This window comes from Coregonus clupeaformis, unplaced genomic scaffold, assembly GCF_020615455.1.
Source record: "Coregonus clupeaformis isolate EN_2021a unplaced genomic scaffold, ASM2061545v1 scaf0101, whole genome shotgun sequence".
Taxonomy (NCBI): domain Eukaryota; kingdom Metazoa; phylum Chordata; class Actinopteri; order Salmoniformes; family Salmonidae; genus Coregonus; species Coregonus clupeaformis.
In genome coordinates, this window is record NW_025533556.1 from 410919 (window position 1) to 435000 (window position 24082).

Genomic DNA, 24082 nt, shown 5'->3' on the forward strand with positions numbered 1-24082 from the left:
TTATGATATAACAACCAGATGAATTGGTTGAAACATTAAACAGCAGAAAATGATGTTTTTCTTCTTTTTTATTTGAATCCAAAGATGGAAGTGGGTTTAATAGGTACACTTACCCCAAATCAGTGTTTCTGCTTGCCTCAAAGCTCCTCTGACATTCACTGTGATATTCTCGTGAAAATCGAATTCTTAATCCGCTCTTCTCCTCTGCTAAATATTCACCAGGGTAAAAATAGCCTCAATTTCGTGCTCTTGAAGGTCAGCATCACACTGTGTGGTCTTGCTACGCCATGCTCTGTGCTGGTTTATCAGAAGTGAAGCAGTGTTTCTGCTTGCCTCAAAGCTCCGCTGTAGTGCTGGCAGTGACTTTGGGGCTTAACTGATGATTATGTGTAGATCGCTGCAATACTGGGAACTACTGTTTGGGTCTGCTCTGTCCTTAATAAGAGAATGCTGATGTTAAGATTGGTTGAAAAGGCTTTGTTTCCTCAGTAGTCCAAGGTGGTTTCCTACTCTTTTATGAAGAGGCTTTTTGGGGGGGGGGCTATGAAATGAAGGCCTTTCATATATTACAAGGGTTTCTGAAATATTGTTTTGAAAGCTCCCCACCATAATGAAATAGGCCAGTGGTTCTCAACTAGTTTTGCCTGGGGACCCAAATTTGACAATGACAATTGAGTGGTGACACAATATTATGGACTGTTGATGATTACATTTTGCAATGTTGTATTGCAGCTGCCTTCTTGGGCAGGCTTCACTTGCAACATAGACTGTCTCAATTATGGTATTAAAGAAAGTCATTACACAGCCATATTAACAGAGAAAACATTTATTATCAATTGAAGAGAATAAGCCATTTAATTAGGCGACCAGTTCAGGAGTGGGGTGTAATAAATTAGAGACTCAGAACATGACATCAAAACCAGTCCAATAATGTTAATGAACAGTAACATATACCAGTGTTTAAAATAGAAAAAACAACAATCATTAGGAATTCTTAGTCATCAATTACAATGCCAATAGCTTCACAACCGTGAAAAGTTTTTTTTAAAGGTGTAAGTTTTTAAACAGTTCAATAAAATGTAAAATTAATGTTAATTAACAATAATAATTAACATAGTGAACAATAACTCATTAACTTGTTTATTGTTAGTGAGTGTATGCACTCACTAACTGTAAGTCGCTCTGGATAAGAGCGTCTGCTAAATGACTAAAAATGTAAAAGTGTGTGTGTGGCCTATCAGTGGGAAAGCTTGGGGTGTTTCTTTAGTTTGATACGTTTATTTATTATTTAAAGTCTGGGTGATGGGTGACAGGGCAACTCGTAGGTCATGCTGGCTGTCCAGTTTGTTTCTGCTTTTAGTTTTCAGCACGGCCATAGCAGAGAAGCCACTTTCACACAGATAGGTAGTGCTGAACGGTAGCGTGATTCTGATTGCATGACAGGGGAGAGCAGGATACTCTCCCACTACGCTGCACCAGAACAGAACTGTTGTAGTGACGTTTCCGGGAAGCGTATGCTCAGTCCGTGATCGAATGACAGCTCCACCAGCTGATCCTCTTCGTTGCTTGGCAACGTGACGCTTCCCATCTCCACTCGAAAGGGGTCCCGTATCCAGTCGTCTTGTCTCCTGTTCTCCTCTGGGAAGTAGTCGCAAAACTTTCCCAGCAGCTTGAGAAGATGGTGTTTAACGGTTTGTTGATCAGATTCTGAATCTTGAAATCAGCATTGGGAAACATGTCAATCCTCCCGTTAGAAACATGATTTGCCCAAATGGTAAGCTTCATCTTGAAGGCATCCTCTTTGTCCCTCTGTTAAAATCGATTGTGCCCCCTCCCTTGCATTGACACATTGAGAGAATTCAGATGATCCAAAATATCAGTGAGGTAGGCAACTTACACGAGCCATTCCTCACAATCGAAATGTTCGGGCAGAGATTACTTGTGGTGGTCACACCGAAGCACCCATCCCAGGCCAGTCCCATGGAGCCCAGGTACGTATCCATTGTGTTAAAGACAGGCTCTGCAGTGTTGGTGGTGGGCAAATCAGCACTAAAAAGGATCTGCTCCTCGAAATTATTATCCCAGACGTGTCTGACATAGACCAATATAATTGCATGGTTAGCCACATCTGTGGATTCATCAAGTTGCAGTGTGTAATGGCCATTTGCTCTGATGTCTGGCACATTGTGTCCTGGATTCTCCTCCTCATGGTGTCATTAGATAGGGGTATGGTTTTAAGTTTGTTGGCGGCTGACTCTCCCAAGATTTCAGTGCACATATCAATCGCAGCAGGGAGTATGAGATCCTCTGCGCTGGTGTGGACTTTTTTGCACTTAGCAATGCGCTGGGCCACAAGGTGTGATGCACAAAGTGCCTTTTCTTGTACCTTGCATACCTTGTTCAATGAATCTTGTGAGGCCTCCAGATATTGACATTTCCTTTTTAAAAAGTAAGCTGTCTTATCTTTGTGGCTTGGATGCTTGGTCCCCAGATGACTTTTCATTTTGGAGGGTTTCATGCTCTTATTAGCTAACAGCTCGTTGCATAGGCTCGTTGCACTACGGTCTACACTAACCCTGACTGTCTTCTATATATGGGTGTGCTCGTAAATTAATCAGTTATTCTGCGCTCTGGCACACTCAGATGAGAGTGCTCTGAAATCGGAGTAGATAGCCAGAGCGAATTAACGAACGCACCCTATGTAAAACCATATCTCTTCTTGACAGGGACCGGGTTGTCTGCCTTGTTGTTTACATTGGAAGCAGCAGTAGATGACGAGGGAGCTGCACGTTTTAAAACTTGTCCATGAGTTTACTCTGACAGCTAGTATTCATTACTTCAATGACAGCTAACTATCCACATGTGCAATGCCTGCAGAACACAAGAAGATCTGTATTATCTGATTGGGTGTGTCACATTTAAAACAAAACATTTTTATTGGATCAGTGTGTGTGTGTGGGGCGAGAATGTTATTGGATTGGTCAGTGAGTGAGTGCAGCGCGAAGACCCTCAGAGTCCGAACGTAGCTATCCATTTCACCACTGCGGATGCACAGCACGTGTAAAGTCAGCAAAAATAAGCGGTGTAGCGGTATCCTTTCAAAATAAAACTTTAGGTGTGGCGGTTACCTTTCAAATTAATTGTTTCATTGTATACATTTTTTATTCTTGCACAAGTCCTGCGACCTCTTAAAATCCTCTAGGGGGTCGTGACCCAACCCCCCCACCCCCCCAAGTGTTTTTCACTAGTATGAAGTTTGAATAGGCTGCTATGTGCTCCCTGCTTTCCTGTCACTGCATCACGCATAGGCATACCTTGTTATTAACATCCTTTCAAAACACAGACTGGTACAAATACAGTACACACTGTCTCTTTACTGTGTGTAGAACAAGAGAGTATGAGTATGAAACAGTGGGAAACCAGGAACTGCTGTGTGTGTGTGTTCGGTTACAACTGTAGGTACAAGCCTAATCAACTCTGTGTTTGTTTTCCAGAAGATGCTCAAGCTGTGGCTGAGGTGCTGCCACCACTGAGGCATTGTCTGTGTGCTGAACGGAGCAAGCAGAGCAGTCCTGACCTGGCAATACACGAATGGCCCAGGGAAGCCACCAGATTGACATTCAGGTTTTGCACGACCTGCGCCAGAAGTTCCCTGAAGTTCCAGAGGGTGTTGTGTCCCAGTGTGTTCTGCAGGTGAGTCTGGGGTCTCCTCATTTTCAATCCATTAGTTATATATATTGTAACACAAGTTCTCATCAAAAATGACTGATTTTAACCTTATCTTTTCCTCAGAATAACAACAATTTGGACGCCTGTTGTGAGTACCTGTCTCAGGTAAGCCTAGGCTACTTGTACAGCAAAGGAGGCAACCTTAACTACACCGACGACCCCAGCTTCATCAGGTTCCGGAATCCCATGACCCAGCTGAACCTGGGCCTGCAGTCTCAGTCTCAGAATGTGCATGCGACCCCGGGAAGGGACGGCCTGAGGATGAACGGCAGCAGGACACTGTCCCACAGCCTGAGCCTGAGTGACGGGCCCCTCCAGACAGGACAGCCCCCGAACAGTGACTTCTTCCAGCAGGAGCCCCAGTCAGCCCCGGTGGAGGTGCCCTCCAGCCTCAATGTGTTTGGCGTGATGGAGCCTACGCGCAAGACCCAGCCGCCCCAGCACCTGGGACTCTACCAGCTGGGGGGGAAAGGACAGTCCATGGGCCAACATGGCCAGCAGATTCCCCGCTTCAACCCCATCACCGTCACCCTGGCCCCCAACATCCAGACGGGTCGCAACACCCCCACCTCTTTGCACATACACGGCGGGCCCCATACACAGTCCGGCCTGAGCAGTCCACAGGGTAACTCTATCTACATAAGGCCTTACGTGACCCAGTCTGGCGGTACGACCTGGCAGAGCCAGCAGCAGCTTCAGCAGCAGGCGGGCAGGGCCCAGTACAGCCCCACCTCCCAGCCCCAGCAGCAGATCTACCAGATCTCCCATCCCACCTCACTGCCTGGCTCCTGGACAGGCCCTTCCTCCCAGCAGCACCAGCACAGCTCCTCACATACCTCACAGCACCAGTCACAGGGCCACCAGACGTCCCATGTCTACATGCCCATCAGCTCCCCCACCAACCCACAGGCCCCCTCCTCTATCCTCCAGGCCCCCTCTGGAGGTCAGGGCTGCTCTTCTGGTGCTTCCTCCTCTGGCATGCCCTCCTTCAGTCAGTACAACATCCAGAACATCTCCACCGGACCGCGCAAGAACCAGATAGAGATCAAACTTGAATCTCCTCAGAGGAGCAACTCTACCACGACCACGGCCGTGCTGCGCACCAGCAGTGGCCCCCGCTCCAACTCCTCCACCTCCTCCTCCTGCCCCTCATCCTCCTCCTCTGTCGGGGCAGCCCCTGGCCCAACCACCACCCCCCTGTCCATCGGAGGCCCAGGTCTGAGCCGCAGCCAGCCCACTGTTTACATCTCTGCCAGCCCGCCCACTGTTGCTGCTACCACCCCCTCTGACGAGGCCATCATGGCCTCATCCGGCTCTCGCTCCCAGCCCAAGTTTTACATTACTGCTAATAACGATGACGGTGGGGGCAGAAACCCTCCAACCGTCTACATCTCTGCTCAACCACCTCCGCACGGGTCCCAGGGGCCCCGGAATATGGGGGGCCAGGTGAGCATGGGCCCCGCCTACATCCACCACCACCCACCCAAGTCCCGCGCGTCTATAGGAGGGGCAGGCACGGCCACCTCGCCCCGAGTGGTGGTCACCCAGCCCAACACCAAGTACACTTTCAAAATCACCGTGTCCCCCAACAAGCCCCCAGCGGTATCCCCCGGCGTCGTGTCCCCCACCTTTGAGGCTACCAACCTCCTTAGCCTCCCCTCGGACCACCATTTTGTGGAGCCGGACCCACATCATCTCTCAGACCCGCTGTCAGTACACAGGGAGAGGCCCAGCGAGCCACGCAGGCTCAGCATGGGCTCAGACGACGCAGCATACACACAAGGTGAGACCAGATTAGGGTTACTAAACTCTCTCATCTGTTAGTTGCTTTGCGTTGTCGACGGTCACAGTCTATGGAAGTATATAAACACACCAGGATACAGTTCGTTGTGCAATTCTTAGGTTGAACTATGGTATCCCTCAGTCACATGAAGATCAAGTTGTGCAACAAAAGTCAAGTGGCCATATATAACATCCACTTACAAAGTATAATGGTTGAAAGAGGCTGCAGGAACTTTTAAGAGAGTAACTTGCCCTCATAACAATAAGGAATAGTATACATTTTTGTCCACCAGTAGTAAATTATTTTTCACTGCATTCTGCCAAGAAAGTAATTTGACTATTGCGTATCGTTTATGCCTGGTTTTAACTTGGATTTCCATATGATGACACTAATGCATTTTTAAAACCAAATTGTGTAGACACTGGTCTCATTAAAAAGCTATCGGTCTTAAAACCCTGCTTCATCTAAGCCTGATTTGAGGGAGTAGATACATTCTTAAAGGTGACTCGCATGGAGAGGGGTGTGACTGCAGCATGAGTCGGCTGCAATAATGCTGGATTTACGCTGACAGCCCTTTGACTGCGGCAGTGTGAGTCAAATGTGTTGGAGCGCAGTGTTTCCTTTTTTGGACTTTTGACTGGATTACGTGTGAGTCAGTGCCTGTGGCCCTCGCTAGGCGCTCACTCATGCTGCTGTGATGACTGTGGGGCTTCTCTTCTCTCTCCAAGGCCCTGAGCCTGGGTCTTCTGCCCCTTATCTCTCACTGCAGGCAGCCCTCTCCATGCATTCCTCTCTGGCTCACATGACATTCCCAGTTTGGCTTGGCCTGGTATTGTTTTTGTTGTTTACTTTGGTATTTCTGTGCATGGGGGGGTAGTAGTTCTTGAGGTGAAAGGTTTATGTAGGCCTAGACTGTCACTGTATGTTACAATTAGAAAAGCAGGGACAGCTCATTTCCGTATAGCATATAGCATTTTATGAATACATAATAAGACAATATAATACTTCTTATGAAGCGTTATAAGCTATGTTTTTCCCAGGATTAATGTTGAATCCCCCAAAAGCCCTTTCTGAAGTAGGCCATGAAATGAAGAACGATTATGCAACTGTATGATTCTTACTCAGGAAAAGTGAAGAAAAAGCAGCCAACAAGTGCTCAGCATATGTGGGAACTCCTTCAAGACTGTTGGAAAAGCATTCCAGGTGAAGCTGGTTGAGAGAATGCCAAGAGTGGGCAAAGCTGTCATCAAGGCAAAGTGTGGCTATTTAAAGAATCTCAAATATAAAATATATTTAGATTTGTTTAACACTTTTTTGGTTTCTACATGATTCCATATGTGTTATTTCATAGTTTTGATGTCTTCACTATTATTCTACAATGTAGAAAATAGTAAAAATAAAGAAAAACCCTTGAATGAGTAGGTGTTCTAAAACTTTTGACCGGTAGTGTACGTTTTATGGCTTTTCAACCTATGCCATATCGTGGATTCAAAGCTATCTATCTAATAGAACTCAGAGGGTTTTCTTTAATGGAAGCTTCTCTAATGTTGAACATGTAGGGTGTGGTGTACTGCAGGGTAGTTCTTTAGGCCCTCTACTTTTTTCTATTTTTATCAATGACATGCCACTGGCATTAAACAAAGCCTGTGTGTCCATGTATGCTGATGATTCAACCATATACTGTACTTGTCAGTAACCACAGCTAATGATGTCACTGAAACGCTTAACAAGGAGTCAGTTTTGGAATGGGTGCCAGTAATAAACTGGTCCTGAACATCTCTAAAACTAAGAGCATTGTATTTGGTACAAATCATTCCTAAGCTTTAGACCTCAGCTAAATTTGTTAATGAATGGTGTGGCTGTTGAACAAGATGAGGAGACTAAATTACTTGGTGTTACCTTAGATTGTAAACTGTCATGGTCAAAACATACAAATTCAATGGTTGTAAAGATGGGGAGAGGTCTGTTCGTAATAAAGAGATGTTCTGGTCTGTGGTCACCACCTGCACACTCCACAACACACTCCACAAAGCTAGTCCTGCAGGCTCAAGTTTAGTCTTATCTTGATTATTGTCCCGCCATGTGGTCAAGTGCTGCTAAGAAATACCTAGTTAAGCTGCAGCTGACCCAGAACAGAGCAGCACATCTTGCTCTTCATTGTAATTAGGGGGCTAATTCGGAAAGTATTCAGACCCCTTGACTTTTTCCATATTTCGTTACGTTACAGCCTTATTCTAAAATGGATTAAATAGTTTTTTTCCCTCATCAAACTACACACAATACCCCATAATGACAAAGCAAAACTGGTTTCCAGAAATTTTAGAACATGTATTTAAAAATATATATCTGAAATATCACATTTACAAAAGTATTCAGACCCTTTACTCCGTACTTTGTTGAAGCACCTTTGGCAGCGATTACAGACTCGAGTCTTCTTGGGTATGACGCTACAAGCTTGGCACACTTGTATTTGGGGAGTTTTTCCTATTCTCTGCAGATCCTCTCAAGCTCTGTCAGGTTGGATGGGGAGCGTTGCTGCACAGCTATTTTCAGGTCTCTCCAAAGATGTTCAATTGTTTTCAAGTCCGGGCTCTAGCTGGGCCGCTCAAATACATTCAGAGACTTGTCCCGAAGCCACTTCTGCGTTGTCTTGGCTGTGTGCTTAGGGTCGTTGTCCTGTTGGAAGGTGAACCTTCGCCCCCAGTCTGAGGTCCTGAGTGCTCTGGAGCAGGTTTTCTTCAAGGATCTCTCTGTACTATGCTCCGTTCATCTTTGCCTCGATCCTGACTAGTCTCCCAGTCCCTGCAGCTGAAAAACATCCCCACAGCATGGTGTTGCCACCACTATGCTTCACCGTAGGGATGGTGCCAGGTTTCCTCCAGACGTGACGCTTGGCATTCAGGCCAAAGAGTTCTTGGTTTCATCAGACAAGAGAATCTTGTTTCTCATGGTCTGAGAGTCTTTATGTGCCTTTTGGCAAACTCCAAGCGGGCTGTCATGTTCCTTTTACTGAGGAGTGGCTTCCGTCTGGCCACTCTACCATAAAGGCCTGATTGGTGGAGTGCTGCAGAGATGGTTGTCCTTCTGGAAGGTTCTCCCATCTCCAAAGAGGAACTTTAGAGCTCTGTCAGAGTGACCATCGGGTTCTTGGTCAACTCCCTGACCAAGGCCCTTCTCCCCCGATTTCTCAGTTTGGCCGGGCGGCCAGCTCTAGGAAGAGTCTTGGTGGTTCCAAACTAATCCCATTTAAGAATGATGGAGGCCACTGTGTTCTTGGGGACCTTCAATGCTGCAGAAATGTTTTGGTACCCTTCCCCAGATCTGTGCCTCGACACAATCCTGTCTCGGAGCTCTACGGACAATTCCTTTGACCTCATGGCTTGGGTTTTGCTCTGACATGCACTGTCAACTGTTGGACCTTATATAGACAGGTGTGTGCCTTTCCAAATCATGTCCAGTCAATTGAATTGACCACAGGTGGACTCCAATCAAGTTGTAGAAACATCTGGGTCTGAATACTTATGTAAATAAGGTATTTCTGTTTTCGTTCTGTCATTATGGGGTATTGTGTGTAGATTGCTGACTTTTATTTATTTAATTCATTTTAGAATAAGGCTGTAATGTAGCAAAATGTGGAAAAAGTCAAGGGGTCTGAATACTTTCCGAAGGCACTGTAAATACTATGCATGCCAGTCTCTCTTAGCTAAGAGTTGAGGAGAGCCTGACTGCATCACTTCTTCTTTTTATAAGAAACATTAATGTGTTGAAAATTCCAAGTTGTTTGCATAGTCAACTTACGCACAGCTCTGACACACACACTTATCCCACCAGACATGCCACCAGGGGTCTTTTCATAGTCCCAAAAATCCAGAACAAATTCAAGAAAGCGTACAGTATTATATAGAGCCATTATTGCATGGAACTCCCTTCCATCTCATATTGCTCAAATAAACAGCAAACCTGGTTTCAAAAAATAGATAAAGCAACACCTCACGGCACAACGCCTCTACCCTGTTTGACCTAGATATTTTGTATTGATAAGTAGGCTATGTGTGCTGTTTTTAAATGTATGTAGTTCTGTCCTTGAGCTGTTCTTGTCTATTCATCTTCTGTATTATGTCATGTTTCATGTTCTCTGTGGACCCCAGGAAGAGTAGCTGTGGCTTTCACAACAGCTAATGGGGATCCTATTAAAATACCAAAATACCAAAAACCTAAAGGAGGGTAGCTCTTCAGGAACAGGATTGGAGAGCACTGGTCTAAGCCATCAGTCTGTCCCCATGTCAGTGTTTTTGTGTTAATGTGTACTATGTATCTTGCAGCCCTGTTGGTTCACCAGAAGGCCCGTATGGACCGGCTGTGGCATGAGCTGGAGCTGAAGAAGAAGAAGCTGGAGAAGCTAAAAGAGGAGGTCAACGAGATGGAGAACGATCTGACCAGGAGACGGCTAGAACGATCCAACTCCCAGTCCCAAATCCCCTCGGTAAGGCCCCACAGACACTACTCTCCCAGCTACTGTCACAGGAGGTTGGTGGCACCTTAATTGGGTAGGACAGGCTTGTGGTAATGACTGGAGCGGAATAAGTGGAATGGTATCAAATACATCAAACACATGGTTTCCCGGTGTTTAATGCCATTCCATATGCTCAGTTCCGGCCATTATTATGAGCCGTTCTCCCCTCAGCAGCCTCCTGTGTGCTGTATTCATGCGTTTAGTTTGTTCTATTTTGTTTACTATAGATTTAGCTGCATATTATCTTCATAGATATCCGACTTGATAAGAAATTACTTCAAATGGGTACGGTATGTTTTACATTTTGCTCAGTCTTAGTAGAGATCCATGGCAATTTGACTTCACAATTCACTCCTACGTCACATGGTGTATGTTTCTAAGGAATCCATGATTCTTTGGGGCAATTAAAAAAAACACACACTCACACATTTCCTCCTCATGTTTTCACCCAACGTCATGTTTACGTTAAGCGTGCAGCTGTGAGTTTGTTGAAATACACTGCTCAAAAAAATAAAGGGAACACTTAAACAACACAATGTAACTCCAAGTCAATCACACTTCCGTGAAATCAAACTGTCCACTTAGGAAGCAACACTGATTGACAATAAATGTCACATGCTGTTTTGCAAATGGAATAGACAACAGGTGGACATTATAGGCAATTAGCAAGACACCCCCAATAAAGGACTGGTTTTGCAGGTGGTGACCACAGACCACTTCTCAGTTCCTATGCTTCCTGGCTGATGTTTTGGTCACTTTTGAATGCTGACGGTGCTTTCACTCTAGTGGTAGCATGAGACGGAGTCTACAACCCACACAAGTGGCTCAGGTAGTGCAGCTCATCCAGGATGGCACATCAATGCGAGCTGTGGCAAGAAGGTTTGCTGTGTCTGTCAGAGTAGTGTCCAGAGCATGGAGGCGCTACCAGGAGACAGGCCAGTACCGAGATGAGATCCTCAGACCCCTTGTGAGACCATATGCTGGTGCGGTTGGCCCTGGGTTCCTCCTAATGCAAGACAATGCTAGACCTCATGTGGCTGGAGTGTGTCAGCAGTTCCCCAGACCTGAATCCAATTGAGCACATCTGGGACATCATGTCGCGCTCCATCCACCAACGCCACGTTGCACCACAGACTGTCCAGGAGTTGGCGGATGCTTTAGTCCAGGTCTTGGAGGAGATCCCTCAGGAGACCATCCGCCACCTCATCAGGAGCATGCCCAGGCGCTGTAGGGAGGTCATACAGGCACGTGGAGGCCACACACACTACTGAGCCTCATTTTGACTTGTTTTAAGGACATTACATCAAAGTTGGATCAGCCTGTAGTGTGGTTTTCCACTTTCATTTTGAGGGTGACACCAAATCAAGACCTCCATGGGTTGATACATTTGATTTCCATTGATAATTTTTGTGTGATTTTGTTGTCAGCACATTCAACTATGTAATGAAAAAAGTATTTAGTAAGATTATTTCATTCATTCAGATCTAGGATGTGTTATTTTAGTGTTCCCTTTTTGAGCAGTGTATATCAGACCGCAAAATCAAGTGGTGCTTTGAGTTTTCTGTTGAATCAGCTGTTTTTGTCAGCTATCACTGTGTGTTAGTCAGGGGAGGAACAAGGGGACATGGAAGGTAAAGTTAAAAGTCTGGAGTTGAGCTCAGTAGCTCTTGTGTTGTGTATTCTGTATATTCACTAGGCCAGAGAGATCTGGAGAGCCCACTTGGCTCCTTGCACCTCCATTGACGTATGATAGGCTTGTGTTGTGTGTCTGGACAGTATAGCTTGTGCCTAGACTGTTAGTCTCTCTACTCCTCCACTCTGTCTCTTCAGCAGTCTGGAAATGGCGGTTTATATGACCCTGATTCATTCTCTCTTATCAGATTGAGGAAATGCAGCAGTTGCGATGCAAAAACAGGATACTGCAGATCGACATTGACTGCTTAACTAAAGAAATCGATCTCCTTCAAACAAAAGGTAGGAGGCTCGTTTGGTTTTGTGGGTCTGCTTGTCAGTGTGCTTGTCAGTATTGTGATGAATGTAACACCAGCTCTCTGTGTGTGGTGTGCATACATGTGCTTGTACGTCCAGTGTGCTTATGGTGTACTGTGGTGTTTTAACATGCAGTCTTTTGCAATGCAAGGAAGCTTTAGGTTCAGGTTCAGCCTGGTACTCATGTTTAGTAGTGTTTGTGTATTCTGTAATGGGGAACGTACAGTGTAGCAGAGCGAGGCAGAGACGGGGAACATGACTTGTGGAGTGTACAGTACAGCTATATTATTATTATTATTATTATTAGTAGTAGTAGTAGTAGTAGTTGTAGTTGTAGTTGTAGTTGTAGTAGTAGTAGTAGTAGTAGTAGTAGTAGTAGTAGTAGTAGTAGTAGTAGTAGTAGTAGTAGGTCTGCATCTGCCAGGCCTAGTCTGGTCACATCCCCTCGGCACACGCAGTCAAGGTGCTGCCATTGTGGTGTTAACTACCAGTTGTTTCCTCAATTGCATCCTGTTGCTGCTTGGTAAAAAGGGATTTATAGGCCCCCTGGCAGCTCTCCATGGTTGACATGATTTCATACACCAGCTAGCACAGTCACACAGGTGAAACACAGAAAAACAAAAGTGCCTCAGAAATTAATAGTGCCTCTTACTGAAACCAACAGACAACTATGTTAGGAGTAAAGTGTTTTGTGTTTGTTTTCTGAGTTTATTTGTTTTTGTGGTATAGGCCTATAACGTAAGGTATTGGACTGCAGTGTTTGACTTTAAATCAAATCAAATCAAATTGTATTTGTCACATGCGCCGAATTCAACAGGTGTAGACCTTACAGTGAAATGCTTACTTACAAGCCCTTAACCAACAATGCAGTTTTAAGACTGGGTCTGTACTTAGGTCTGTATGTGTGACTGGTACATGTATGTTCATATGTTATACTGATGCTCACTATTTCAATTTAGCTTATGATGGCTTTGGTGCAGTCTCTGTCCTGTATTGCAATCTCTTGTTTCGGTTTGTTGCAGGACCACACTTTAATCCCAGTGCCATTCATAACTTCTATGACAACATTGGATTCCTAGGTCCTGTCCCACCCAAACCCAAAGGTACTTTATCTGTTGGTAAGTTTAGATAAGGTTGTACGGTCGCCTCTTCTGCTTCCACTTCCATCTGTCATTTTTTGGTGTTAAACTTTGTCATAAATTAATATCTATTGGTAATTGGGCTTTAGATCGGTACTTGTGATGGTTTCTAACAGGTATTTATTTATTGATATCCTGGTCAAGTCTGCATTGATTAGATGATTCTCATCACAGCATGTATTCTTTCATCTTAAGTGTTTTCATTCAATTATCTGTAAAACCTGGCATTGTTAGTGTTTTCATTCATACATGCTGTATTTTTCACCTCTGCATCTGTCATCTTTGTTTCCCTGCCATTCCTCTCCTACATATCTTCCTTCCTTCCCTTCATCCTGTGCTTGGGACCTGTCAGAGCCAGAGGGCCTGGGGACAGACAGGAGAACATTTAATGTTACCTCCACCCTAACCATGGAACCCTCCTCTGCCCCTCCTCCCCCTGCTGCTCTCCCTCTGGGTTGGTACCTGTAGCTCTGTCTGTCTCTCTCTCAGTTTTTCTGTCTCTGCCTGTCCCTCTGTCCGTCCTTCTGTCCCTTTGTCTGTCCCTCTGGGTTGGTACCCGTAGCTCTGTCTGTCTGTCTGTCCATCTGTCTGTCCCAGGGGTCCAACCTCTCCCCTTCCCACCTTCATACTGGGTAGGCTCTGTGTTCTTCCCATCCACAAACGTGGTGATCCCTGCAATCTAAATAATGATCACCCAATCTCAGAACTTTCATGTTTAGCGAAAATATTAGAACTCTTGGTAAATTCTCAGCTGCAGTCCTTTTTAGATATAAAATGTATTCTGAATGCTCACCAGTCAGGCCTTAGGCCAGGACACTGCACCATCTCGGCTGCTTCTCTAGTCATAAATGACATACAACGCCTTCAGAAAGTATTCATATCCCTTCACTTATTCCACATTTTGTTGTGTTACAGCCTGAATTCAAAATTTATTAAATTTATTATTTTTCTGACCCATCTACACACAATACACCATGATGACAAAGTTAAACATGTTTTTAGAATATTTTTCAAATGTATTGAAATACAGAAATATCTCATTTACATAAGTACTCACACCCCTGAGTGAATACATGTTAGAGTAACATTTGGCAGCGATTACAGCTGCGAGTCTTTCTGGGTAAGTCTCTAAGAGCTTTGCACACCTGGATTGTACAATATTTGCACATGATTATTTTTACAATTCTTCAAGCTCTGTCAAGTTGGTTATTGATCATTGCTAGACAGACATTTTCAAGTCTTGCCATAGATTTTCAAGCTGATTTAAGTCAAAACTGTAACTACGCCACTCAGGAACATTCAATGTAGTCTTGGTAAGCAACTCCAGTGTTTTAGGTTATTGTCCTGCTGAAAGGTGAATTTGTCTCCAAGAGTCTGTTGGAAAGCAGACTGAACCAGGTTTTCCTCTAGGATTTTGCCTGTGCTTAGCTCTATTCCATTTATTTTTATCCTAAAAAGCTCCCTAGTCCTTGCCGATGACAAGCATACCCATAACATGACGCAACACCACACTGTTTGAAAATATGAATAGTGGTACTTAGTGATGTGTTTTGTTGGATTTGCCCCAAACATTATGCTTTGTATTCAGGACATAAAGTTCATTTCTTTGCCACATTTTTTGCAGTTTTACTTTAGTGCCTTATTGGAAACATGATGCATGTTTTGGAATAGTTGTATTCTGTACAGGCTTCCTTCTTTTCACTCTGTCATTTAGGTTAGTATTGTGGAGTAACTACAATGTTGTTGATCCATCCTCAGTTTTCTCCTATCTCAGCCATTAAACTTTGTAACTGTTTTAAAGTTACTATTGGCCTCATGGTGAAATCCCTGAGCGGTTGTAGTGACTGGGTGTATTGATACACCGCCCAAAGTGTAATTAATAACTTCACCATGCTCAAAGGGATATTCAATGTCTGCTTTTTATTTTGACCCATCTACCAAATAGGTGAGAATTAAGAAGCTGAGAATTAAGATGGGTTTCCTTTATAGAAATAAATCCTACCTTACTTTTGAAAACGAGAGGAAGATTATTCAAGCATCCCTCCCAGTACTTGACTATGGTGATATAATCTACATGCACGCAGCAGCCTCTGTTTTAAAACCTTTCGTACACATCATTGCCTTTTATATAGTTCTGTTGGCTACCAGAAGAGCCCAACATTGGCTGCTATTTGTGTATAAAGCACTTCTCCAGAAACTCCCATACTACCTCACCTCACTTCTTAATTGGAAATCCAGCCACCATCAGACTCGCTCTCAAGACTGGCTGGTTCTAGACGTTTCGCAGATCTCCACAGAGTCCGGGACTTTGATGAGGAATGTGCAGAAGGAGAACTGCACTTGTTTTGATTGATGTGTAATTTTATCTGCAGCTTTTGAATTTGAATGTGTAATTGTACATTTATAGTGTTGTATTGAGATAGATCATGTTGGTTTATTGTTCCCAGGGCACCCTTGTAAATGAGACCCTGGTCTCAATGGGTTTCCCCTGGTTAAATAAATGTAAACTATTTTTTGGGGAATCAATCCACCTTGCACACCTTTTCATAACAATTTTACAACAGATGACCTTCAGATCAAATGTTGCCATTTCACACAAAGAAAGCACCATTGACTCCTAGTGAATAACTTTTTATTTAACTAGGCAAGTTGAGTCATCCCTTCAGTGCATTTGTTGATGAGAGGTTTGCATGTTGTTGCTTTTTGAACATTTAGCGCTCTGACACTGCCTTAGCATTAAGCGTTTTCTTGTGCAATACACATCCTGGAGAGCGAAAGAGAAACAGTGATTCACCAACTACCAACTGCCAATTCAACCCATCAGTGGTGCAGTGACAAAATTCCAGGTTTATTGCAGAAAACAAAACAGCGCTGTATATGGAGATAGCTAGATACTCCCCTAATATTCAAGGGTAAAATTTGAAGGAACAACCCTTGACAGTCTGACCCCATTTTGATTGATGTTCATTGCCTACAGCTGACTGTGTGTCTGTGTGTTTATCTCTGTAGTCTGTTGGGTGACTAACTCCTCTCATTCTACCTCTCTCTCTCCTTCCCTCCCTCCATCCAGAGTCGAGCAGTAAGAGCGTAAAGACTGTAGCAGACCAGGAGGAAGACGAGGGGACGCAGTGGAGCTGCACGGCCTGCACCTTCCTCAACCACCCCGCCCTCAACCGCTGTGAACAGTGCGAGTTCCCACGGCACTTCTGAGCCACAAAGACGCCGACAATACCCACAGCCCGCTCCACTTTTCTATGAGAATCAAAGAAACTACATTAGAAAAGACTGTTTTTTCTTTCTTTTTCTAGTGGTAAGAAAATGAATGGACAGGGGTTTGTAGTTTTTTTCATTTTGGGCCTGTTTCTTTTTCCTCCGAGGTTTGTAGAATGCTATCCACTGAAGGCTTGACTGGATAGTGTTTACAGGTTGTGTTACTTTAGTAAGCCAGCAGAGTTGGATGATACCTCACCTTGGAGTCTCTGCATGCGTGGGGTCACCCCCCTCTCCCTCCTCCTGCTCAACGCTCGGCAGGTGACTTTACCCCTGGGAATGCCTCACTGCTTCCATATACAGTATTAACAAATTGTTGTCCTGCAGTGTGATGGCACACACACACAAACACGTAAGCCAACATGGGTGCCAACGTGCATTTGCAGATTTTTTTTATTCTGTGATGGCCTAATCAGGAATGGGAACTTTGGTCAGCCGTCACCTCACACCTGAAGGGAAAACTAACAGACTACTTGTGGACTATTTGTTTGGTTGCTGTTTCTAGAGGATGACAGGGGGAAACTTGCAGTGTTATTACTGCCACCATAACTTTTCTCTTGTCCTCCTCTGTAGTGTCCCTTATCAATCTGCGTCTCTTCAATCTACAGTAAAAAGAACGGAAACTAAATTGCATGCTTTATGTGTACAGTACATGGAGGGAGGAAATACCCTTATGCTTTTTACTGTACATAATTTTAGAATGTGCCTTAAATGCCTTCTTTCTCACTATGAATCACTTGTATTTCCTGTAAGTATAGCTTTATAGACTTTATTTACTTTGTTTTGTCTTGTTTTGTTTCCATTTTCTTTCAAACCAATAAGCACGGTGTCCCTTTTAAGCTTTTTACTTGATTTCTGTGAGAATTGAAGCATTGCGGGAAAAAAGAGGAGCAGTTGTATGAAAACTATGCAGTCATGAAGCTTCGTCCGCTCAGTCTGCCGTTCATCGCTTATGTATATGCTGAATTTCCTGTGTACGATCTGCAGATGCAGCAAAGTCGAAAGAAAGATGGAGGAGTTTTTTTAGGATGCAAGAGCTGTTGGACTGGTGAAAAAAGCTCAAAAGCAGAATGCCAAACTGCCATCTTATCTGACAACTGGAATGTAGGTTTAATATTTGGGGACTTTTACACCTCAGTGCCAAGAGACGCATGAATTTTACAGTTCATCCTAAAACTTGCATCAGAATAGAAGCTTTCGAGTCGGATGGAAGAAAGACGGACTTTGGTACAGTGAGGGGAAAAAAGTATTTGATCCCCTGCTGATTTTGTACATTTGCCCACTGACAAAGAAATGATCAGTCTATAATTTTAATGGTAGGTTTATTTGAACAGTGAGAGACAGAATAACATCAAAAAAATCCAGAAAAACGCATGTCAAAAATGTTATAAATTGATTTGCATTTTAATGAGGGAAATAGGTATTTGACCCCCTCTCAATCAGAAAGATTTCTGCCTCCCAGGTGTGTTTATACAGGTAACGAGCTGAGATTAGGAGCACACTCTTAAAGGGAGTGCTCCTAATCTCAGCTTGTTACCTGTATAAAAGACACCTGTCCACAGAAGCAATCAATCAATCAGATTCCAAACTCTCCACCATGGCCAAGACCAAAGAGCTCTCCAAGGATGTCAGGGACAAGATTGTAGACCTACACAAGGCTGGAATGGGCTACAAGACCATCGCCAAGCAGCTTGGTGAGAAGGTGACAACAGTTGGTGCGATTATTCGCAAATGGAAGAAACACAAAATAACTGTCAATCTCCCTCGGCCTGGGGCTCCATGCAAGATCTCACCTCGTGGAGTTGCAATGATCATGAGAACGGTGAGGAATCAACCCAGAACTACACGGGAGGATCTTGTCAATGATCTCAAGGCAGCTGGGACCACAGTCACCAAGAAAACAATTGGTAACACACTATGCCGTGAAGGACTGAAATCCTGCAACGCCCGCAAGGTCCCCCTGCTCAAGAAAGCACATATACAGGGCCGTCTGAAGTTTGCCAATGAACATCTGAAGGATTCAGAGGAGAACTGGGTGAAGTGTTGTGGTCAGATGAGACCAAAATTGAGCTCTTTGGCATCAACTCAACTCGCCGTGTTTGGAGGAGGAGGAATGCTGCCTATGACCCCGAGAACACCATCCCCACCGTCAAACATGGAGGTGGAAACATTATGCTTTGGGGGTGTTTTTCTGCTAAGGGGACAGGACAACTTCACCTTATCAAAGGGACGATGGACGGGGCCATGTACCGTCAAATCTTGGGTGAGAACCTCCTTCCCTCAGCCAGGGCATTGAAAATGGGTCGTGGATGGGTATTCCAGCATGACAATGACCCAAAACACACGGCCAAGGCAACAAAGGAGTGGCTCAAGAAGAAGCACATTAAGGTCCTGGAGTGGCCTAGCCAGTCTCCAGACCTTAATCCCATAGAAAACCTGTGGAGGGAGCTGAAGGTTCGAGTTGACAAACATCAGCCTCGAAACCTTAATGACTTGGAGAAGATCTGCAAAGAGGAGTGGGACAAAATCCCTCCTGAGATGTGTGCAAACCTGGTGGCCAACTACAAGAAACATCTGACCTCTGTGATTGCCAACAAGGGTTTTGCCACCAAGTACTAAGTCATGTTTTGCAGAGGGGTCAAATACTTATTTCCCTCATTAAAATGCAAATCAATTTATAACATTTTTGACATGCGTTTTTCTGATCATTTCTTTGTCAGTGGGCAAACGTACAAAATCAGCAGGGGATCAAATACTTTTTTCCCTCACTGTAATTGTATTAAGGTGTTGCTAATGTACAGCTTGGTGGAAGGCGACTGTTTCCTGAGGGCTTTCAGAATCTAAATATTTTGCTATGCAGTATAAATTGGGTAAGTGTTCCAAAGATCAGGATGAATATGTTTTAAAGTATTCCTCTTTCAAATCAGCAGATATTTATATAGGTATGTGCTTTACCGTATCTCCCCCTGGCCAGAGGTTTAGAATATCTCCTCTAAATAAAAGACAATTAGGACAGTGCCGTTGTTATATTTCTAATAAAGTGAGAGAAAATAGTGTCTATAATTAAGCAATAATGCCCGAAAGGGGTATGGTATATGGCCAATATACCACGGCTAAGACACAGTCCTTAGCTGTGGTATATTGGCCATATACCACAAAACCCAGAGGTGCTTTATAGCTATTATAAACTGGTTACCAACATAATTAGAGCAGTACAAATACATGTTTTGTCATACCAGTGGTATACGGTCTGATATACCATGGCTGTCAGCCAATCAGCATTCAGGGCTCGAACCACCCAGTTTATAATCATGTTTTTATTTGGTTTAATTTGTCCTGTGAAGCTTTTGTTTGATGAGGATAGTTTAAAAGTTTACCATTGTAATGATTTTATCTTAATTGTGGAATAGTTTGTTTGTGAAGTTTTTCACATGTTGTGATATGCTGCCATACATAACTGCCTTAGAATGGCATTTGTATTGACAATCTATGTAGTCACAAATCTTATTTTTTGTCTTTTTTTTTTTTTTTTTTACCAAAGCTTAATATTGTCAAGAACTGATTAGGTAGAAGCGAAATTCTTAGTTGTCTCTTAAGCACTTATTACTTTTTTTCTGTAAAGACCCCAAAGAATTTATCTGCAGCTCGGTGTGACGAGTCGGTTCATAAATGTTTTATTAATTAAACAAACTAATTTGGATATCTAAAGTGTTTTTTTGATTTTAGCTGGGAAAACTGTCTTTGTAACAGATAAGTTATTTGTAAAAAATAAAAAAAAATCTATTCTGGATTTCTTACTAGATATTCCACATTTTGATTCCATTCCATTGGTTGTTGACTTGCAGTGATGTGATGACGATTGTCTTTGGCTCATTTCTCCTCATTCCAGTAGATGGCAGTAGAGACCTAAAATAGTTGGTATGATAAAGTTCAGGAAACTTGGCAGTGTAAATTGGTAAAGGAGACAGATCATCAGACAATTTTCAAGGACTTATGTTTAATATGGACAACAAACAAATGACAAGGACAGTATTATTCTGCATACCGTACAGGGAAAAACCCATTTTGTCGAATACCTTCCCTCAGTTTGAGGCTACATGATAAAACAACACATGCTGCTTTGATAATCTTTAAGTCAATGCTAGATTCAAAATGAACTAGCATCATTCAGGAGACGGTAGTGCATTGCACTTGACTGTGTTTAATGCTTACAGAGAAAGGATCACAGGTCTTGCACGTTAGAAGGGAACGTGGCTGGTTTTGAACCTCTGGATCAGAGGCACCAGCTCTGACATGTTGAGGGTGTGTGGGTACAGACACATCACATAGTCTACCATGCTGGGGGGGAAGAGGGTGCTCAGCTGGTTCTTCACACACCTCCTCTGCTCACTATCTGGAGCTTTACCTGCATTGGACCTGGTCATCTCCACTCTCTCACCAGAGAGGCCCTGTCCCAGGCTATGTTCTGGGAGGCTGTGACTCTGCCTTTGTGGGAGAGGACTCTGAAAGTACAGCTGCTCTGTGGAATGGATGGGGTGACTGTGAACAGCATAGGAGCTCTTTCTTAGCTGTGGCTGGAGATGCTGGTGGCCGTACATGCACTGGCTGCACTCACAGCTTTGTGAGTGGTCACAGCCACACTGTGGCAGTCTTTGGGGGGCATAGTGGACTCCCGAGGAGGGCCCACCCAGGCTGAGCCTCTGTGTGTTGCTGCCGTGACTGTGGCTGCTGTAAGTGCTGGAGGGGTAGACGTCCCCACTGCCCTGACTGCAGCCGGCCACCCCGCTGCTGTATGTGTAAGACACCTCCGGCCCCTTGGTGTTGTTGGTCTGGTCCTGGACATAAAGTATGGATAGGGAGGCCTCCAGGGAGCCAAAGGCCTCGTCAGTGTCTGGGCTGGGGCAGAGGCGGAGGCTGGACTTCTGGTGTAGAGCTGGGCTGCCTGTTTCTCTCTGGCTGGTGAACTGATCACTAGGCGAAGCCCTGTGGGAATGGGAATGGGAATGTTCATTTTTTCTAAAGGGAGGCGGTGTGGATGGATATCTGTATAGATTATTAGTAGTGTGATCCAGCTCATAAGGGGATGTGTAGATATGGGGCTCCTGCCTGGGCCCTGAGGGGAGAAATGGCCACTCCCTGTCTGTCTGAGCAGCAGGTTTGCTCTTGGCTCTAAGCTCATCTGCCACAGACAGCTGTGATTGGTTGGAGCGCTCTGGGTGGTAGAACTTGCACTTCACTCCATAAGTACACTTCTTCCCTGGAAAGAAACATATAAGGAATATTTATGGGCTTTCAAAACATGGCTCACATATGTAACCCTGTAACTCTTTTAAAGAGACTGTCAACTAGGATGTGCGTCTGTCTGAGTGCACTTACTATAAAGCGCTCTTCCCCCCTTCTTTAGTACTGTAAACACACTTAGCAAAGCAAACAAATTATGTCTAGTCTCCAGCCTGTTTTTGTTCCCCTAGGTACACGGCAGAGTGCTATGAGGGACCGTTGTACTCCTCTGACAGGCCTGCCGTTAGCGCTATTATCCTGGGTGTTGATAATAAGGTATTTTGTTTGTGAGTGGTGCTGTGGCCTTGGAGTGGCGCTGCTCTCTCATTGCCAACAGCCGACTGACAGACAGCCAAATGAAATCACAACTGACCCAACTACTAGTCACAAACTAGCTGGCTCACATTGGATGAGTTACAGTCAAAACCCCCAGGTGAATGAGGAAGGAAACTGAAAATAAAAGTGTGTATTGTAAAATATCTACCAACCATACGGGCAATGCTGCTGCTTGTTTTCTGAGGTCCACTGCTTTTTCCTCAGAAAGTTGTCAATTGTCGGGCCATTCCTTCCCAGAGGATCATCTGGAGGCATGAACCTTGAATATAAAGTAATATGAATATGATGTAAACATGATGGCTAAAACTCTTGAAGTCATGTCTTCATTACAGATGTATTACAAGTATACAAGCAGGAGGGATTGTGTAGGTGGTGGAACAGGTGGTATACCATCTCTCATATATGCCAACCCCAAATGAAAATGGTTTATATCCCCCTTATAGGCCCTGCATCAGGTACCCTCTTAGATGCTGTGAGTCTTAGTGTTGGGACTTACTTGTCATTGGCAAAGCTGTACATCAACAGCCTTTCCTCTATGAACTTCTTCCACTCTGGCTTCTCTATCTGCAGGTCTCTGTAGTTGTCATTGGACACAACGATGCCGTCGGACTCGTAGGCCAGTTTGATGATGTAGCGGTCGTCATAGCACACCACTCTCTTCCCGTTGACGCAGCGTGACGGGGTGTACACCAAGATCTTCCTCTTCTCCAGCTCATGGAGGATGTGCTGATCTGCAGGGTCACATGACGAGAGGTTAGAGTTCCATAGAGTTGATGGATCATATCATATCATTAAAAAGACAAGAAAGTAGTGCACTACATCGGGTGTTAATAACATTTCTCAGTTATAATAGGCCATAATGAGATCTGTTGGTGACCTGTGGCTCCACAGTGCCATCTAGCCCTGGTCAGACAGTATAACAGGTGTGTGTCCTACCTGTCATGGGGGCCTCAGGACGGGGTTGCTCCTTTCTCCACAGGGGCACGAACACTGTGATGTCACGGAGACCTCTCTCCAAAAACCACCTGACTGCCAGCAGCAGCCCCCGGCATGAAAACACTTGCTTGTTGCCATGGCTGCAAAGACAGGAGCCACAGTAGAAAAATGAGCTTCCCTTTTTCAGTTCTAAAATGACTGCCACATCTCTTCTTCCTTTTCAGGAAGCCAGCTAGCTGTGTGACTCACCTACTCCAATTCATGTGAACTCTTTTGCATAACCACAGCAAAGAGACTGTTGTTTGTCCTTTAATCCCAGAAACCAGTCTAAAGGGAAAACTATCTCTCCAAATGACCATAAACTGGAATAACAGAAAGTCTTGGAGAATATATAATGTTACACTTTTGTAACCTTGTATCATGTGAGCTGCAGCATCCTGTATAGTGGTGGTGTGATGTCTCCAGCAGGCCTTTAGATAGGCCTAAGACCTATTGTACTAAGGCCTCCCAGCCCGATTGACAGCAGCTCACTGGGAGTGGATCATTTGCCTATACAGACCGCACTATATATAGCGTGGGGTTTCCCTGCACTCAACCATCAGGAAGTGGTAGGCACACCAAATAAAAGACCTCGCTGGCTTATAAAGCCACTGGGGCAGGGCACTGAACCCAACAACAATAGCAAGTTATAGAAAATACACAATGATTAGTAGAATGATGTACGTTGCTTAGAAAGTTTCGGTAGTGTTTTGGAGTTAAAGCTTTTTTCCCCCACAGACAGAGACTTTTAGGGACAAGGAAACTCAGGACTTGAGTAATCAAAGGCTGCTTTGTAAGCGAACTGCACAGTCACTGAGATGTATCCCAGAGTTGAGTAAGAGTAGGAGTGAGTATGCCTGAGAAGTAGAATCCTTAAAATGTTCAGCAACAGTCCCCCCCCAAAACAAAACCACAAAAAAAAACACAGCTTTAGTTTGAGACACGTGATCTGTGTTGGAAAAAATAACATCTGGTTTATGACAAGTGAACTTCTCGTTTTGTTCCTCTCAGTTTCGGCTATAGTGTCAACACCTCCCTCTATCACCTGTTGATTATTTCAAGCATGTT

At 44.3% G+C, this 24082-nt stretch overlaps 2 protein-coding genes across 6 annotated transcripts in view; one reads left to right on the forward strand and one right to left on the reverse strand.

The window, feature by feature from the left end:
* The window catches only part of LOC121552425 (TGF-beta-activated kinase 1 and MAP3K7-binding protein 2-like), a 74384-nt gene extending 56666 nt beyond the window's left edge, over nt 1–17718 (forward strand). The window contains exons 2-8 of one of the 3 annotated variants that reach the window (XM_041865356.2): nt 3495–3693; nt 3793–5512; nt 9835–9995; nt 11906–11999; nt 13037–13132; nt 13506–13607; nt 16224–17718. In XM_041865356.2, the coding sequence (XP_041721290.2) occupies nt 3592–3693; nt 3793–5512; nt 9835–9995; nt 11906–11999; nt 13037–13132; nt 13506–13607; nt 16224–16363 (2415 nt within the window). In that variant the 5' untranslated portion in view covers nt 3495–3591 and the 3' untranslated portion in view covers nt 16364–17718. The remainder of the gene's footprint in view (nt 1–3494; nt 3694–3792; nt 5513–9834; nt 9996–11905; nt 12000–13036; nt 13133–13505; nt 13608–16223) is intronic. The other 2 variants (XM_041865357.2, XM_041865358.2) reach the window with 2 other exon arrangements.
* Nucleotides 17719–20403: 2685 nt separating this feature from the next.
* The window catches only part of LOC121552356 (endoribonuclease ZC3H12A-like), a 20708-nt gene continuing 17029 nt past the window's right edge, over nt 20404–24082 (reverse strand). For all 3 annotated transcript variants that reach the window (XM_041865220.1, XM_041865222.2, XM_041865221.2), the window contains 4 exons: nt 22976–23115; nt 22536–22770; nt 22192–22298; nt 20404–21680 (listed from right to left, as the gene is read on the reverse strand). In XM_041865220.1, the coding sequence (XP_041721154.1) occupies nt 20662–21680; nt 22192–22298; nt 22536–22770; nt 22976–23115 (1501 nt within the window). In that variant the 3' untranslated portion in view covers nt 20404–20661. The remainder of the gene's footprint in view (nt 21681–22191; nt 22299–22535; nt 22771–22975; nt 23116–24082) is intronic.